A 19,258-nucleotide genomic window follows, 5' to 3' on the forward strand; every position below is an offset into this window, starting at 1 on the left:
AAATATCGTGGTCGGTAGTATTAGTAGAACAATATGTAACATGAGAGCGAGAGAAAAAGAAAGGCCAAAAATTGAATAGATTCATAAAACACACAACCTCACATGGTAGGGTAAATTTTCTACGACAAAAGCATACGTCTTTTCACTCTCCTCTACATTAAACAAGCGTGCTCGTAACATTAACAATATCTAGTATCAATCTTAAACTTCTCATTCGCCACTGAACTGTGAGCTTAGTTAGAATGATTTTCTAAAAATACAGGGGTTGGACACGATAGTGGAAACACCTGGCATCAGAGCATCATAATTTTGAAATATTTATAAGCCGTCGAACGCTTGTTTATTCTTATGTTTTTTGACTTATTATTAGTGCTTTGCTAAAATTGCTGTTTCTTTTCAGATATCATCAGAAAAAGGTAATTAAAATTCATTAAAATGACAGATCTATCGGACTCTCAAATAGGTCAAATTGTTGGTGCTCGTATAGCAGGCGCTAACTTAACGTAAACAGCTGAAATGTTTGGTGTATCAAGAAGTACTGTCTCGAAAGTAATGACAGCCTATGAGAAAGAGGGTAAAATCTCCTCGTCGAAACAAAACTCCGGAAGAAAACCAAAACTTTCAGATAGGGACCGTCGGATTCTTACGCGAATTGCTAGTAAGCATCACAAAAATACAACTCCTAAAATTACTGCAGAGCTTAATGATCATATCGAGAACCCAGTTTCCACAAAAACTGTTCGCCGGGAACTGCACAAAGCCGGATTTCACGGGAGGTCTGCAATCAGAAAACTACTACTTTCAAAAACAAACATTGCAAAGCGTTTAGAGTGGAATAAAAACCTACAGAATTGGTCCCAAGAGCAGAGGAAGCATGTTATTTTCTCGGACGAGTCATCCGTTACCTTATTTCTGACCACCGGCTGTAAATGTGTGGAGACAGCAAAAAGAAACAATTGACCCAGACTGCCTTCTTCCAAATGTTAAACATAGAGGAGGATCTGTGATGATCTGGGGTGGGGGGCTATATCTTGGAAGTCTGCCGGCCCAATAGTTTCCCTTCATGGCAGAATTAATAGTCAAGTATTTAAGCATTTTATCTAATCAAATTCATTCTATGTTTGATCAAATTCATTCTATGTTTGATCAAATTCATTCTATTTTATCTGATCAAATTCATTCTATGTTTGCAGAACTGCTTTGAGGATGATAATGCACCAGTTCTTCACACAGCTAAAGTTGTTACTGAATGGCACGAGGAACATTGTAGTGAAGTTGAACATCTTATCTGGCCACCACAATCCTCAGATCTCACTATTATTGAACATTTAGGGTGCATTTTAGAAAAACAAGTAAGGAGTCGATATCCTCTACTATCATCACCGCGAAAGTGATTTGCAGTTTTTCCCAAGCTGACGGTTGACAACTCAGTGAACAGGAGCACCTCGAGAAGCTCGTCCAAAAGACTTCCTGGTTCAAATGTTGTACCCACATTCATCAATGAATACGCAATACTTTGGAAATATATTCAAAGAATGCATTTTACATCAGCATTATACTCATGTTTATTGCTGCATTTGTTCGCAGTACCCAAAGTTAAGAATGAAGTTCTGATATGAAATATTTATCGGTAGCTTGGAGAAGAACTGGACTATATGAACAGAATTGTATCCAGCTTAACACGATGTAATTTTCCAGCCATATACAAAGCAAGAATATAAAAATTTGGGATAGTCTATATTTACCCGATAGTTGCTTTGTCAAATATTTTGGATGAATATTCTTTTAAATTGTTAACAATTAACAAGTTAAATACTCAATCGTACCATGTATAAAAATCATTGGCATCAAATCTGACGCCAAAGATTTTATGTAGTTAGAAATAATTACTATTCGCTAATTTGTATGTACGCGATATCAAAGTTGAGTAAGCACATAGTTTAGGTGTTTCCAACAATTAAAATTCTACTACCATTATAATAAATGTACTATATCGCGATTTGACGTTGATAGATTGCTGAATTAAAAAGAAATACTCCAATCATTTGAAGTAAGTTCCACGTGTGAGTGTTACGAATATGAATTTTGCTTCCATTAAATAGATGCAAATATATGACAAACTTTTGCCAAACGCAGCGACATCACTCAAATTTTTGACGTGTCTTTGAAAACTTTCGGGATATTTTGGCTGAATTTCTGTTGAGTACCTGAATAAAAACATTTTATAACCAATAATATAACGAATAAGTGCTTATCAGATTTTCTACCGTATTACGAAGATATAAATAAAAATCAATAATCGTTTTAGTTTAGTATACACATACTCGAACACACATATGCATATATGCACATACGTACATACATACATATGTGTGTGTGTATGCGTGCATGTGTGTGTGTGTGTGTGTGTGTGTGTGCGTGCGTGCGCGTAAGTGTGTACGTATAAAACAGTATTTGTAATAGATAAAAGATTGAACGCTGCAGACACTATAAAGTGATTAGGATATATGCGATTGGATGGGCACCAAAGGTAGTTGAATATTTGTTCTAAATTTTTCAAAGAATTTTAAGTAATGAGTCAGACACATTGTAAACACATAAAATTAAATTGTGAATTATCCTTTTCCTCGTAATTAAAACACATACGTAGATAAGAAGATAGGTACATATTAGGTACATATCCAAATGCATAGCAGAAAAAAATTGCAAATGCATAGTGTTTTATGTGTATATTATTATCCACAATTATCTGTAGTCACTGTTATCGGTAGCACCTCCAGTTTTTCTGTGTCACCAATCACGTGCTCCATCTCTTCAACTCCACCTCCTGATTTCTCCCATCTATTTCATGATGCATCTAAAATCCCTCTATAATATTATACCACATCAAGTGGAATTCGCAGTATTCAAATATTTTCTGGAACACCACACATGGGCTCAGTACTCCTTGCCACTTCTACCTTACTGAATTTATTTTTATCCCTACCAATTTCTGGTTGTTGAAAATTTCTGCTAGCAATATACTTCAAATTCCACCTTTTCTACTCTCCTCACACAAGAGTCTCACATTTTTCTGAAACATATCTTTACTTCTTCAACTGCAATAGCGCTGTAAATAACCTGTAAGCCTATAAGTCAGCTTCTCGTCATCACCCATAAAACACAAACTGAGTCGTTCGTATGTTCCTCTTTCCTTCATCAAAACCATCACTGGACAATATGGAGCTAGTTTGTAATTCAGTTTGATTATGTTTTCACGCACCTCCAAAAATACCGTACACTGTACCACATGGCCAGCTAGGTTTGTGGCTTATTGCATCTAAGTAAATTTTACCCGAAATTGACTGGTCATTTTAGGGCAAATTTGTTACATGTTCGACATAACAACGCCAAATCACTCAGGCTTGCCTCAACACTTGAATTTTCTAGCAACTCTAAGAAGCATCTTATAGTTTTGAGGCGTGTATAACAACATCAATGACTGTTTGACGAGTTTGTCGTGAACAAGTAATCATCTGCTAAAGTACAAATATCCAGTCTCGTATCAATTGTACTTACTATCAGAAAAATGTTCCAGACAATAATTTTTGGATTAGAGTGGACGTATGCTTTGTAATATTTACTAACACCACCACAGTATATACTCAGATAAGCACCCATGCATATATTTCCTACACTCATGCATTTTTGCTAATCTATGTATACACATTGCCACACAATAATCGTACATTCAAAATCTCATGTTATGTCACGCTTTATTCGTACCACAGATTTACATTACAATAGTCGTATACACAAGTGCATACATTCGAACACAACATTTGCTAAATTAAATGTGTGTGTGTGTGTATGTATGTATGTGTAATATCAACGAAATTTTCTTGAGAGATTAAGGAGCTGCCATACTTACAGTAACTTAAACGGAAAGAAATGACAGCAGATGATTTGGGTTAATCTGTTTTCCTTGTCTTGAAGTAGTGTTTAAAGCTCTCAATAGAAAAGAGAATCTGTTAATAGTATGGTACAGCATTTCTTGTTTAAGTTGAACAGGGAAGAATAAACAAATCTCTGCATATACAAGGGCTTGCATATACTATATAGATTGAGAAAGTGACCAACCTGCGACCGATGTGGGTGACTTTCTCGTAATATACAGAAGCCAAGTGAAATAGCTATACAGAAGCCAAGGCTGGGTAAGTAGAGATTTCTTTCAGCAATAACAAAGCCAACTCGAAAGAACATGTTGCTTGCCGGAGTAAACGGAACGATCCAAAATATTAGAGATAACGAAATTTTCCTGCAAATATAAATAATATTAATAAAATATTATTAACATAATGCAGAAAAGAAAAATTGAAGGTACATTCTAAATAGTTAATTTAATATACATAATAGTACAAAACAGAAAACTCTAGACTGTTGTAGCTCTTGGCTTTGTTTTCTACTCTCCCTTCCCTGTACAGCTACTCTATCCCACACACTCATATGCATTTTTATCATATCAATCGTATTATCTATTCAGTCACTTCTTTGTCAGCTGTTTGTCCACCATTACGCTGCGCGAGATGATAAGGCATAATAAAATAACAGTTCTAAAATAACAGTACCAGCTTAACACATACACATACACATTCACTTGCGCGAATACACGCATGTATAAATATTCACAGATACATATATACACATATATACATATATACATATATACCTATAAGAATGTTGTTGTTGGCACTCCGTCGCTTACGACTTCGAGGGTTTCAGTTGATCCGATCAACGTAACAGCCTGCTCGTGAAATTAACGTGCATGTGGTTGAGCACTCCACAGACACGTGTACCCTTAACGTAGTTCCCGGGGATATTCAGCGTAACACAGTGTGACAAGGCTGGCCCTTTGAATTACAGGCACAACAGAAACAAGAAGTAAGAGTGAGAGAAAGTTGTCGTGAAAGAGTACAGCATGATTGAATGGCTGAAAATTAAAGAAACTAGTATGAATGAACGCGACACTCTCCCCAAAATTCGCAATTCTAACCAAAACCTGAAAATAATTGGTAAAATCCGCCTTGCACTTAAGGATATAATTTCAGCTAATGATGTTGATATTACAGATCTCAACTACCTGTACTATGCATCCGCAAGAATCTCAACGATTCTATGTGGTGAAAAGATTAGAAAAAGACAACACTCCCACAAAAAGCCTTCTTAGCAAGAACGCATTCAACACCAAATTAAGCTGCTTAGATCTGACATAGAATATTTGAAAAACCTTAAATTTGACAAGAGTATCAAACCTACAAAGACCCAAAAACTAAAGAAAAAATATAATATGAAAACCATAGTTGACATTGATGCCACCATAGAAACCATCAAGCAAAAGGTATGTGCTAAAGCTGCCCGCATAGCAAGGTATGAAAAGCGTATAAGATTCTTCCGAGATAATAACATGTTCAAAAATAACCCCAAAAATTTCTACAGGAAGATAGGGAAAACACCAGTAACAATAAAGTCTGTCCCATCAAAAGAAGAAGTGCAAGAATTTTGGAATAAAATCTGGGCAGAAGATAAAACACACAATGAAAAGGCCCCTTGGATTGATAGAATATCTACAGATCTAGACTCCTTAGAGGAGCAAAAGTGGGAGGGGGTCAAGGTAGAAGATATAAGATCTGCTGTCTCCAGGAAAGGATAAAATTCCTAACTTCTGGTTGAATGCCTTCCCAGAAAGCCATGAACTGCTAACAAAACTTTACAACGATGTTTTGCAAAATCCTAGTTTGATGCCCTCTTGGCTAGTTAATGGTTTAACATTCTTGCTTCCAAAAAATGAGGAAACAAACGAACCAAAAAATTATCGCCCCATAACCTGCTTAACAACAATGTCCTAACCGAGTACACCTATAGTTTTTTAATAGAAAGTAACATATTCCCTAATGAGCAAAAGGGATGTAAACGTGGATCTTATGGTTGTAAAGATCAGCTACTCATCAATAAGATGATCTTAGAAGATTGTCACAAGCGACACAAAAACTTGTCAATAGCCTGGATAGACTATAAAAAGGCCTTTGATAGCCTACCAAATAGCTGGATTAGGAAATGTCTGGAAACGTATAAAATAGCTCCTACTCTGCGAAACTTTTTATCTGTAAGTATGAAATCATGGAGAACCACACTGATGTTGAACAATGATAATGAATCTCTAAATGCTGGAGATGTAAGAATTTCATGTGGCATTTTCCAGGGTGACTCACTATCACCACTCCTCTTCTGTCTAGCCCTAATACCGCTCTCAAAATTGCTCAATGATGCACAGTATGGTTATAAAATATTTGATAAAAATATAAATCATCTCATTTACATGGATGATTTAAAGCTCTTTGCAAAAAATGACCAACAACTCAAAGGCCTACTAGCGATTGTTAAACAATTCAGTGATGACATCAGGATGCAATTTGGCCTTGATAAATGTGCAAAAGCTACCTTTATCAAAGGAAAAATGACAAATACATCTAATGTGAACCTTGACCAGCAAAATGTCATAAAAGAGTTAGAACCAGCGGAGAGCTACAAATATCTAGGGGTAATTGAAGGGGACAATATCAAGCACTCAGTGATGAGGGAAAGGATCAGAAGAGAATGTTATCGCAGGGTGAGAGCAATACTGAAGACAGAGCTGAACGCGAGAAACAGGATCGAAGCGATCAATGCTCTAGCCATACCAGACGTGACTTACAGTTTCAACATTGTTAACTGGTCAATTACTGAAATATGTAATGTTGACAGAAAAATACGAAAACTGTTGACAATGCATAGAATGCACCACCCTAAGGCAGATATAGAACGTCTTTATCTGCCAAGAAAAGAGGGAGGTCGAGGACTTCTACAGCTGGCATTATCAATGAAGGTAGCCACAATTGGCCTAGACACCTATTTGAAAAACTCTGAGGACTGGATGCTAAAACTTGTCTTAGAATGTGAAAGCAAGAAAGCATCTTAGTCAGTAACAAAACAGGCAAAGGAATATCTAAGTGAATTCCAATTGCAACAAATTCAAGAATTAGACGAACTAGAAACACCTGCAGAAAAAGCTAAGCGCTTCAAAACCCGTGCTAAAATTGTTGTCTTAGCTATTATGACTGAAAAATGGCATGGAAAACCTCTCAATGGCAAATACCCAAAAAGAGCGAATAATGCAGTTATTGACAAAGCCCTTACCCACCAATGGTTAATGGCCTCTGGCTTGAAATCAGAAACAGAGGGGTTTATCATAGCAGCCCAATATCAATGCCTACCTACAAAGAACTACCAGGCCAACATATTAAAGAACGGCAGCTCCCCATTATGTCGTATATGCCAACAACAAAATGAGACCATCGATCATGTTGCCTCCATGTGCAGTCTGCTTGCGCCTACAGAGTATCTCAACAGGCATGATAGAGCTGCAAAATATATTCACTGGGTAATATGCAAAAACCTGGACTTGCCCCATGATAAAAACTGGTGGGAACACAAACCACCCCCAGTACTTGAAAATGATCACATTGCACTCCTCTGGAACTTCACCATTCAAACTGACAGAAAGATAGACGCAAATAGGCCAGACATCATACTGAAAGACTTCAGACAAAAATCATACCTCCTCATTGATATGACTGTCCCAATCGATATAAACGTATCTGTCAAGACCTACCAAAAACTGAGCAAATATAAAGATCTTGAAATAGAAATTAGCAAAATGTGGAATCTGAAGACGAAAACAATACCTATTGTCATAGGTGCCCTGGGAATGACAGCGAAACGGGTTGATTACTACCTAGCTCAGATACCAGGAAACCCCAAAATGGCTGAAGTTCAAAAGATAGTGCTCATGGGAACTGCCCATATCCTACGTAAAATACTGTCTATGTGATCTCAAATTTTAAAGCAAACACAATTTTCTTATGGTTTCTTAAACATTCACTTGAACAAAACTGTACAAATCCAAATATATGGTACCCTAGGCATAACACCTACATGAACTTCTAACTTGTTGTCTCTTGAGGTCTCTGCGTGAGACTTGGATCCAACTTGTACGAATGCAAAACAAAAGTCAAACATAAAATAATAATAATAACAACAACTAAGTATCCAAAAAAGGTCGTGGATGGAAAACGAAAGTTACAATATATTGTTGTATAAAAGGGTGTAAACTGTAGAAAACAAATATAAAACTTCAAATAAAAAATAGTTTGCTAAAACGGCGAGAACTTTAAGGGATACACTTGGAACCACATAAAATCACGGTCACCCTGATAACTAAGGTGGGTGCCCCGCTCAATGTACAAGTGCATGTACAGAGTAGACTCACGCAGTCGGACTGTCCTTACCACTTTCATTCCTGTATAAATATATTTGCTGGTGAGCAGCACTTCCATCACCAGCCTCAGTTTAGTTTTCGAGGGAAATTTAAAGAAGTTCATCAAGCCTTGGCCAAGATGGGATGTATCTATATTTAAACCTTTCTATAATACAATCCTATCAGGACGATCTTTACAATGGTATCAGTTGAAGGCAGGATCCATGCTACACATGACAGCAGGTGCTGGACACAAGTAAAGATGCTCGGGCAACAGACGAAAGCGTACAAAATAGTTTTGTTGCTCTGTGCACATGTCGGCCAGCACAGGCTAACGGCATTTAGAACTTATAGCAAGCTGGCAATGACTCTTGGTGGCATTATTAGGTCAGGTATTTCTGGAAATTATCCATAGCACGAAGGTCCTCCGGAAGAAATCAACCAGTTGATTTGCATCGACATTCAGGTTCTCCATGAGAACATCGTTACTCTTTGCTACATATTACCCTCTAAAAAACGCCAAGATGGAGTCATAACGAGTAATGAATTTTTAATAGACTTTCTTATATGCGTTAAAAGAAATGTAACACGGTTCAGTTAATACCATTCTCGGCTCAAAATTTATTTGTTCTTTCTCCCTTTCTCAACTCTGAATTGTATTCACATTTACTTCGAGTGTTTTGAAGAACCCGGTGAAAGCTTGAAAATGTTAGTTTCTGAAGAAACCTATAACAGAGCGGAAACATACTTATTTCTTTAAATATAAATATTTGCTCTGCAATAATTTGTATATCTGGTATTGTATATCTGCAATAATTTATATATCGTCTCTCGTTGAACTCGAAATCAAGTGCATACCTATTTATCTTTCACCATACATAAATGGAAGGGTTAAAGACAGAAAGAGAGAGAGAGAAAGAAAGAGTGTGTGTGTATGTGTGTGTGCATGTGTGTGTGTGTGCGTGTGTATGTGTGTGCGTGTGTGCGTGACACTTAATCATTTGTTACTGTAAAAAAACATTTATAATTTAATTTTTTGAAACACTTATCACTTAACGATAATGTAAATTCTCCTCGTGAATTGCAGTGTATTACAACAACGTGTTAATCTAAATATTTAGCACACTATAAGAAATAAGTTTCTACGTCTGAAATAATATTCATAATTTTTTTTTTATTATTTTACACTCATTTTGTTCTTGTTTTGATTATTCAATTAGCAAATTTTTTTACGAATGTCTTAAGTGAATTTAAAATCAATTTTAACTTATTTTACAGGAAGAGAGAAAATTGTAAATCATTTTATGTTTTGCATATCTATTATCTTTTTTATAGGACACATTTACACAGTTGTTTGCTCTTTTTCTGTAATAATAATACTTTTCACAATATATCAGAGCAAAAATTTTCATTTGAAATAAGCGTCACAACTTGTCTACCTTCTTGACACTCTTCCTGTTTTCGTTCTTTCTTCTTGTCTGTCGATCTCTCAGCATAATTTTATAACAAACATATATACCCGTGCACACAGAACGAACGAAAAAGGCTCTAACACAGATTCGTGCAGGGAGTATTTTCAGCAAATTGCAATGATGGAGAAAAACAATTAAGCAAAGTGCATAACGCACTATATTTGCAATGAATTATAGTATGGATACAGAGAATACACGAGCATGTGGATCGAGGGATTATTGAAAACAGTACTAAGCATTCCAGTTTCAAAGAGCAATTGCGATTTTGTGTCAGTGGGGAAAAAACATTTATGTATCTGGTCTAGTAAGCATGTCAGTGAGTGGAGACAAGATAAATTGATTTCAGTAGAATTAAGATAGGACTGTGTAAACAATCAATGGATTCGCTCGGCGTTCTGGAAAGAGCTTCTCTTTTAGTGTTGAAAAATTATGAATCGAAATATATTAAGGTTAGTTCAATTGATAATATTAATCTTTCTTGCAAACAATAACATTGTGTCTCATCAAAATAAACCATTACCATATGTCTTCACTAATTCACATGAGATAACACGATGTATAATTTGCACCACATCAAGACTAACGAAAAATAGCGAGCATAAGTATTAATGAAAATTGTGATCAAGATTTTGAATATATTCTAGAGTACTTTTACTATTAAATTTCATGGGAATGAAAGTGAATTTGACATCATGGCATGTCAATTCAATATATTGAAACTTAGTATTTTAAATTAGATTAAATCTTATTTCTTAAATTTTATTTTTTAAAGTGTGTGTTTCGAAATATCTAAAGCACATTGGATGTATGTCTTAAACCCTATTGTTGAGATGCTATATTTTCTCTCTGGATGCTAATATTATACAATCAGTACAGCTTCAGCATTGTAGTCTAATACTTAGTATTTATTATAAATTTCTTTTCAATATGCACACAGATATTGTTCTAAGGTGAACTGAACCGCCCCACTCTATAATTGCTATTTATATAATCGAATCAATGATGACTGATTAAATTAAATCGATGTTTGCCAGGCGCATCAATATATAAAAGGATATTGTTATACATAACGTATATAAAACCTAAATACAGTTGCTGTTGACCGAGTCAATCATATGGTGAGAAAATAACCAATCAAAGCAATGTGTACTGTTATTCTCATCCAGACAGAGCAAACTTAGATATTGCTGTTATTGTTAAGTCCTAGATCAGTCTTGTAAGCAGATCTGTAATCAAAGGCATTCCAGCCACGAATATTCGATTTGTTCCAATATAAATAACTATTTTATCCAAAGTAGTCTTCCTAATATTTAAAAAAGACTTTATGCCGCGAAGTTAAGGTGCCATATCCAACTATTTGTGTGTCTGCAGAGAAGATCCCTTGTTAATAAACCGAAGTAGATATTGTAGGATGATAAAAATGAAAACAGTTAAATGAACGAGTGTTCTATTAAAGTGTAACTAGTTTAGTGATTATAGTTTGAGTAGGGATACTAAAGTCACACTGATATATCATAAACATATTTTGTGAAGACCGAATAATAAAAAGTTAGTATTATGAAAATGAATTCTTTCTTATTGCATATAACAGACAATATTCTACAGAATGTATCTACAAACTGTGGGGCGTTGTAATATTCATTTTCTGTAACGCTTCAGTTACAAACTGAAAAAAATCGAAATATGCTTTTGGTCATGCGTAAAACCAATACAAACTATTCTACAAAAATAGTAAACTTATGAAATTAATAATCATATTGAGAAATCTTATTGCGAATAACATTTATTATTGAATGTATATGTATAAGGTGCATTCCAAAAGTTTTGAGGTTTTTCAAGTGCGATATTTTTTAATATCAAAGAAGTGCAAACTCTAATGTCTTTCAAACTAGGATCCTCTGGCTTCAATGAACTTGTTTTAGCGCTCCAACCATTTTGTGAAGGTCCCATGAGAGGCCACCAAACTGAAGATGGCCAGGACACTTGTCACAGTCTACTTCATTTTCCACTTCAGTTTGAATTACGACCAAAAATTAGAAAAGAGCAAGGTCTAAACTGCAGAGAAGATGAGGAACAATTTTGGTGTTCGTCTCTGTCAACTAGTCTGTTACCAGTATGGAACTGACTGATACATTATCTTGATGCAAGTACACTGTGTTCTGTCCTTTTGCAACGAAATCACTTCGTGAATGCCTTCAAAGCCTTCACAAAACCCACACAAAGTGCTCCTTGTTAACCGTCTAGTCGGAGGGAAGCCAGTGGATGTAGATTATTTTCTTGCTGTCGTAAAATGAGGTCATCATGAGTCGCTGGTGTACTTGCTTTGCTTCACCACTTTATCAGCGAAAATAAATGATCAGCTCATGCACGTTAATTCATAAGTCTGTAGCATGTTTACCCAGTTTAACAAAACTTCTTTTACATAACGAGCTTCCAAATTATCTTCATGTCCAGATTGCATTCTACAAACTAGTTAGCTGTAACAAACAGTGTTTAACAAGTTGTACTCAAAGTGTTATCGCACCCATCTTACCACACAGCCACTCCTGCGCCTGTATATATTTTAAGATTTAACGTTATTAGAAATAACGAATGGTGCCGATATAGGCTTGAACAGAGGAAATTTATCCGCAACTCTTACTTGAGCAGATGAGCTGTTCAAAATATTCCGTAGTAAAGATTTGGAAAACCTCGGAGATCGACGTGTCCCACGAATAAAAATGTTTCGAGACACTTCTTGCCTATATTACTGCAGTAATGTTGGAGCTATATAATGTTATAACTCGTGCGCAACCTTTGCATGTAGTGCATGTCTTGCTTTTGTATGTTGGTTCCCTGACGATGAATATATGTGTAATTCCAGCACCTCTTACTTCTTTGGAGTAGAGTGCACATATATTTTGAAACATATGTAGGAACTAAAGGAACTTATTGATCATACACGTTTTGCTCCATTTATTAATATTCTTCATATCTACTCAAAATATATCACATTAACATGGTATTTCTACCTATTAACCGGGTATGATATCCCATTTTTTGTGTGATTTTTGCTACCCTGGTAACAATTAACATACTTACACTGGTATATAGAGTTTTTAATCTTAGAATTACTAGACATAAACTTAATTCTGTTGGAATTGATTTCAGTGACAATAACTTTGTTGTTAATATTTCTAGGAGGATGGTTAGTATTAGCTAAATTAATATTAGCATTAGTAATTGGATTGTTATTTAACAGACTAATATTATGTGAGGAGATAGTTTCTGAGAGATTTTTTGTGTTCGAAAAAACAATCCTAACCGTGTGCGACTTGATAATCGAATAATACATAGAATTCTTTGGAAAATTCCTAATAATAGCTTCACGAAACTGTAAAAGAAGATTAGATTTAATTTGCCTCCCATAAGGAATAATCAACCAAATAGTTTTACTATTAGTTGCCTTATTTTTAGTGTAACTATCTTTAAACAACATCGATTTACCTTTAGAATGAAAAAAGGGGTTTAAATAACGGTTATCTCCCTTACGTCGTAAAAATGTTCCTATGTTTGGTGTTGGCGTATAAATTAAAATTGAAATCGTTCATATCATTACAACTAGATTTCATGTCTCCATTACTAAAGGTAGAATAAGACTTAATAGAATTAATGTAGGTAACTTTTTCTCTATAGCCTGCTTTAAGTAAGGTAGAGTTATAAAATTCACCCTTGTCATTGAAAATGTCAACATTAGCAGATAACTTAGACAATCTAAATGAAATATTCTTAACGAAGTTCTTAGTGATTGCCATTTATATATATATATATATATATATATATATATATATATATATATATATATATATATATATATATATATATACATAGTTTATCTTTTATTTGTTCAGTCATCAGGGGCCGCTATGAAGAATTTTAATCGCATGAATCGACTCTGGTATATATATATATATATATATATATATATATATATATATATATATATAAAATTAAGGCTATTAACAGGTAGTTCCGGCATGCTAACATAGCAGTCAAAATGACTAAACCACAAGTTTTCAATTAACCACAAATGTGAAAGTGGGCAAATGAACAAAAAACCTAAGACCCTGTATCAATGACGAAAATAATTGAAAATTGAAAAAGTCAGACATACCCGTATAACCGTTATGTCGAACTTTGAGAAATACCCTTTGTTAATCCTCAGTGATTCTTACTGACTCCAGGGTTGTAGAGTTTGTTAATCTCAGCAAATGACTGCTTTTACTGTCGCAACAAATTTACAAAGCTTTAATAATTTTGACTGCTATGTTAGCATGCCGGTACTGTCTGCTTGTAATCTTAACTATTAATTGATAATTTTTACCTTTATGGCTTTTTTGCGCATGCTAAGTCACTGATATTATCATAAATAATGATATCCTCATATATCTTTATATAATTTTTATTCACTTCGATCCCTTTTTAAAATTTGCTGCGGCATTAAAAACGGTCACTGCACACATTGGTTGACATGATCAAACTCTACAATCCTGGGGTCGGTAAGATTCGCTGAGTATGAAGTAGAGGTATTTCTCTAAGTTCGAAATCACGGTGATACGGGTATGCCTGACCTTTTCAATTTTCGATCATTTTCGTCATTAGTACGGGGTCTTAGATCAGTTGTTCATTTGCCCGCTTTCATCTTTGTGTTTAATAAGTGAAAACGTTAGCATGCCGGTCCTGCCAGTTAGTACCTGCAATTATTTATTGATATTTTTTACATTTATGAGTTTTTTTTACGCATGCTAAGCCACTGATACTATTATAAACAATAATATCCTCATATGTATATCGTGTTCTTTGATTACTTGTTCTAATAGCAGAAATTTTAAATACCTGTTAAGATGATAACGACGACAAGGACGACGATGACAATGGCCTTTCAATAGGCTTATATCCTAACGGAAATTAGAATGTTCCTTGCCCGCTGAAATACTTATCAATTTATTACTTTGTTGAACAATAATGTAGATGAAATTAGTCTAATTGTTGGGATTTGAAAAGTACGCTGTCAGATAATCAAAAAATCTAGCAATATAGAGGAAATGTTTGTATACTCTATACAGATATGTTTATAGCCAACTAGAAGCATAGAGATGGAATAATATAAAAGTGATACGTTGTCGATGCAGTACTAAGATGAATTTAAATTGCATTGCACAGCTGGAAAAAGCAGATAGTGAAACTATAAAATAAAAGAAATCTAGTTATGGTCTGATCATCAAACAGTGATGCAGATATTTCAAGTTGTGGAATAAATTTTATACCTTGAAAGACCAAGAGACGTTGGATGTTTGTTAAATACCAGGTATAATACGATCGCCTAATTATGTTGTCGACTATTGAAGGCGGCGGGCTGTCAAAATCGATAGCACACCAGGCGAAATGCTTAGCGGCATTTCGTCTGACTTCATGTTCTGCGTTCAAATTCCGCCGTAGTCGCCTTTGCCTTTCATTCTTTCGGAGTTGATAAAATAAGTATCAGTCGAGTACCAGGGTCGATGTAACCGAATTACATCCTCTACAGAAATTGTTGACTTTGTGCCAAAATTTGAAATTAATATTCAACGACTACTGAAGGCAGCGTGTTTTCAAAATCTTTAGCACGCCAGGCGAAATGCTTTGCGGCATCGCATCCGTCTTCACATTCTGAGTTCAAGTTTCACCGAGGTCGACTTTGCCTTTCATTTTTTAAGAGTCGACAAAATAAGTACCACTTGAGTACTGAGATTGATGTAATCGGCTTACCCACTCCCCGAACTTGCTGGCTTATGCCAAAACTTGAATTTCATATTAACAACCACCCTTAATACATTGATAGCAAGTTTTGATGTCAGTTTTGCCTTCTGACCTGCCGAGGTCGATTGAATTAGTACTTATTACGTACTTATTTCCATCAGCCAAATGTACTCGTTATGTTAAATAGAAATCAATATTACAGTATTTGATAGATATCTGGGTATCTATCAATGGCTTTATTTTGCCGTTAGAAATCTATATTAACGTACATTGGACAGCGGTGCAAAAATAAGTGGGTGTCTACTAGATTCTTTCCAATATTTAGTACTTGTCTTTAGTTTTGTCAATCAACTGCGTTTTGTTGAAATATGTCCGGGGTTGTTACAATGAATATTCAACGCATAAAACAAGCGTGGTTTTATCGACTACATCCTCACTTTTATGGAATAAAATTTTCACTTGAGAAAAGTCAGAGAGATATCTTAGTTTTTGGTTCAGTTTTTGATGAAATTGTCATTGCTGTTTCTAAGTTGTCGGATATTTTGAAGTAACTGTGTATAATAACTGTATATATTTAATGCACATATGAAATAGGACTGTTAATATACAGTTGTAGCCAAAAGTCTGGAACATTTTTTAAAATTAAAATTGTTATGCCTATGTACAATTCGATTCAAATATATACAACATATAAGCTTGAGCATTGAATATAAAAACTTTAATTTTCAAACATATGTTCCAAACTTATTTATGTGTATTAAGGCGGGGAGCTGGCAGAACCGTTTGCACACCGGGCAAAATGCTTAGCGACATTTCTCCCATCTTTACGTTCTAAATTCAAATTCTGCCAAGATCGACTTTACCTGTCATCCTTTTGTATCGATAAAATAAGTACCAGCTGAGCACTGGCGTTAATGAAATCTGTTTAACCCCTCCCTCAAAATTTCTAGCGTTGTGCCATAATTTGAAACCAATATTTATGTGTATCATCCTTATCATTAAGGTATCCCTTGTGCACTCCATTATTTTATTTTTATTCATCCGTTTTTTAATAATGCCCGCTTTTCTAGTAACACTGGTGTGATGATACGTGATTTAATGCATGTCTGTTTGTTTGTAGTAATAAAGGAGTATTACTTAATAGGAAGATAGTTTTGGGACTACAACGGATTCCAGCAGGTGTATCAATTTAACTGTTGGCAGAAAATTCGGAATTACGGCTCTACGTATCTTGATAACCCATTGCTTATTGGTGCACAGTCATAGTCGATTAAATCAACGTGAGTACTTGACTCTGGAAGGATAAAAGATAAAGTTGACCGCATCAAGATTTGAACTCGGAACATAAAGGACCCACAAGGCATATCATCGGACCTTAGCACTTCTGTACCTCTTTTACCTTATTGACACTTATTGAAAGTTATTCTAAGCTAAATAAATAAGTAAAATGAATCAGCTGAATGATGATTTCTGACAAAGAATAAGAGGATCAAATTCTTTTAGATACGAGGAAATTGTGAATGGCAAAGCTGACCGCTGTGAGATTTGAACTAAGAACGTAAAAGAGTCTAACAAAACATCGCAAGATGATTTAGCTAACTGTTTTAAGAACTTATTTCAAAATGAAATTTGCAAAAGACGTATATCATACCGTGCCATTGACGTGTTTCGAAAGAGGAGAATTCTGTAACTCATCATAACTATTAGGATCCAGAACGATAGGGCTGCTAAAGTTCGGAAATTCCAAGGCGAATTCAAAATAGGGATGCAATCATATGACCAATCACAGCAGAGCCACCAAGGGTCTAAAAGAAGCCATGTGTTCAACCAATAAATATAGCTGTAATTTACAACCTGAAAATAAATAATTCGTAAAAGTTACTAGATAACAAACTGAAATTCTTTTTAAATTTCTGTTGTACTAAACAAACTATACTTTTTTTTTATACGCTTTATCTATACCGAGAGAAACATTAAGTTCACTAAGTAGTTATATATTCACAGCGGAAATGAAGTTCGTTTGAGAAATAATAGTATTGTAACAAGAATTTTGAAATACTTACGAAAGTAAGATAATGTTATCAACTACATAGAAATGGATTCATTTATAACAGAATTTTAATAAACTGCGCAATACAATGTGTGTGTGTGTGTGTGTGTGTATACATAAACATACACACATTTGTATGTATATTTCTGTATATATATATGTATATAAGTGTGCCTATATAAGTATATTAATATAAGTATGTATGTATTCCACCCTTTCGTCTGTGGAATACATACGAAACACACACACACATTGCATTGTACAGTTTATTAAAATTCTGTTGTTAATGAATCTATTTTTATGTAGTTGATAACATCATCTTACTTTCGTAAATATTTCAAAATTCATGTTACGTCTTCAGAAAATTTTAGTACATTGAAAAGTATGTACTAGAAACCTAATATGAGACTGCAATACAGGATCAAACTGATAGAATGCCTTGGAAACTGGATTTGTTCAGTCACCAGATTTTGCTTATTATCAATTAGATGAAACAGACAGCCACTTGTAAAACCTGAAATTTACATCTTATTTTTGAAAGCATATACATAAGATAGATTGTTGTTGTTGTTGTTGTTGGCACTCCGTCGCTTACGACGTCGAGGGTTCCAGTTGATCCGATCAACGGAACAGCCTGTTCGCGAAATTAACGTGCAAGTGGCTGTGTACTCCACAGACGCGTGTACCCTTAACGTAGTTCTCGGGGATATTCAGCGTGACAAGGCTGACCCTTTGAATTAAAGGCACAACAGAAACAGGAAGTAAGAAAGAGAGAAAGTTGTGGTGAAAGAGTACAGCAGGGTTCTCCACCATCCCCGGCCGGAGCCTCGTGAAGCTTTAGGTGTTTTCGCTCAATAAACACTCACAACGCCCGGACTGGGAATCGAATCCGCGATCCTATGACCGCGAGTCCGCTGCCCTAACCACTGGGCCATTGTGCCTCCACAACTTAAGATAGATATATCTATATTTAAGATAGATTGCCATAATAAATATTATATCAGTATAGTAATACTTCTTTTACAGGTTTTATTCACTGACACATAATCTATATTGTCGACTTAATCATATATTTTAACAATCCCACATGTAAACTTTGATCTGTGCAGTATTTCAACATCAGAACAGATCGGTATAAAGACAATACTCCAAGAACAAAGTCATGAAGATAGATGCAGCAGTGAATTTTTTCGACGGTCCGCCAATTCTTCAATTTTCCATTATTTTAAATATAACTTCTACATCACTTTATGTCTTTTCACACCATGCTCACTATTGATTTTGTCTGGATATTTCCAGACATATACTAAATAACATTTTTCACTAGAAATCAAACTTACTCTTTCAGCCTTAACTCTGTTGACCCGGAAATTAAAATAATATTAGACATTACTTGATACTTTTTCTCACTGCATATCGATTTCAAGTTAACTTCTTCATTCTTCACCCATGCTTTAAATATGTAACACCAAATTACGTATGAGAAAACTGCCGCGCAAACAATGACTAGAGAAACTGTTATATTATTTTACCGTTATTTTTATTTCAACTGCATAGCAATGCATGTTCTAGACCTTCCATCGGGGAATACATAGATTCAAAGAATTATATAATTATAAACTTTCC

At 34.9% G+C, this 19,258-nt stretch overlaps 1 protein-coding gene and 1 long non-coding RNA gene across 11 annotated transcripts in view; one reads left to right on the top strand and one right to left on the bottom strand.

Annotated features, from left to right (window-relative positions):
• Positions 1-2,122, top strand: part of LOC149136527 (uncharacterized) — an 89,849-nt gene extending 87,727 nt beyond the window's left edge. The window contains exon 2 of the long non-coding RNA XR_016241034.1: positions 1,194-2,122. This is a non-coding gene — a long non-coding RNA (uncharacterized LOC149136527). The remainder of the gene's footprint in view (positions 1-1,193) is intronic.
• The window catches only part of LOC106881053 (protein O-mannosyl-transferase TMTC4), a 297,366-nt gene that overhangs the window by 85,022 nt on the left and 193,086 nt on the right, over positions 1-19,258 (bottom strand). For all 10 annotated transcript variants that reach the window (XR_016241033.1, XR_008263717.2, XM_089348977.1 and 7 more), the window contains 2 exons: positions 17,234-17,436; positions 4,120-4,297 (listed from right to left, as the gene is read on the bottom strand). Coding sequence is in view for 8 of the 10 variants with exons in the window: in XM_089348977.1 (XP_089205103.1) it covers positions 4,120-4,297; positions 17,234-17,436 (381 nt within the window). In the remaining 2 variants the exon portion in view is untranslated. The remainder of the gene's footprint in view (positions 1-4,119; positions 4,298-17,233; positions 17,437-19,258) is intronic.

This window comes from Octopus bimaculoides, chromosome 3 (assembly GCF_046866305.1).
Source record: "Octopus bimaculoides isolate indiv1 chromosome 3, ASM4686630v1, whole genome shotgun sequence".
Taxonomy (NCBI): domain Eukaryota; kingdom Metazoa; phylum Mollusca; class Cephalopoda; order Octopoda; family Octopodidae; genus Octopus; species Octopus bimaculoides.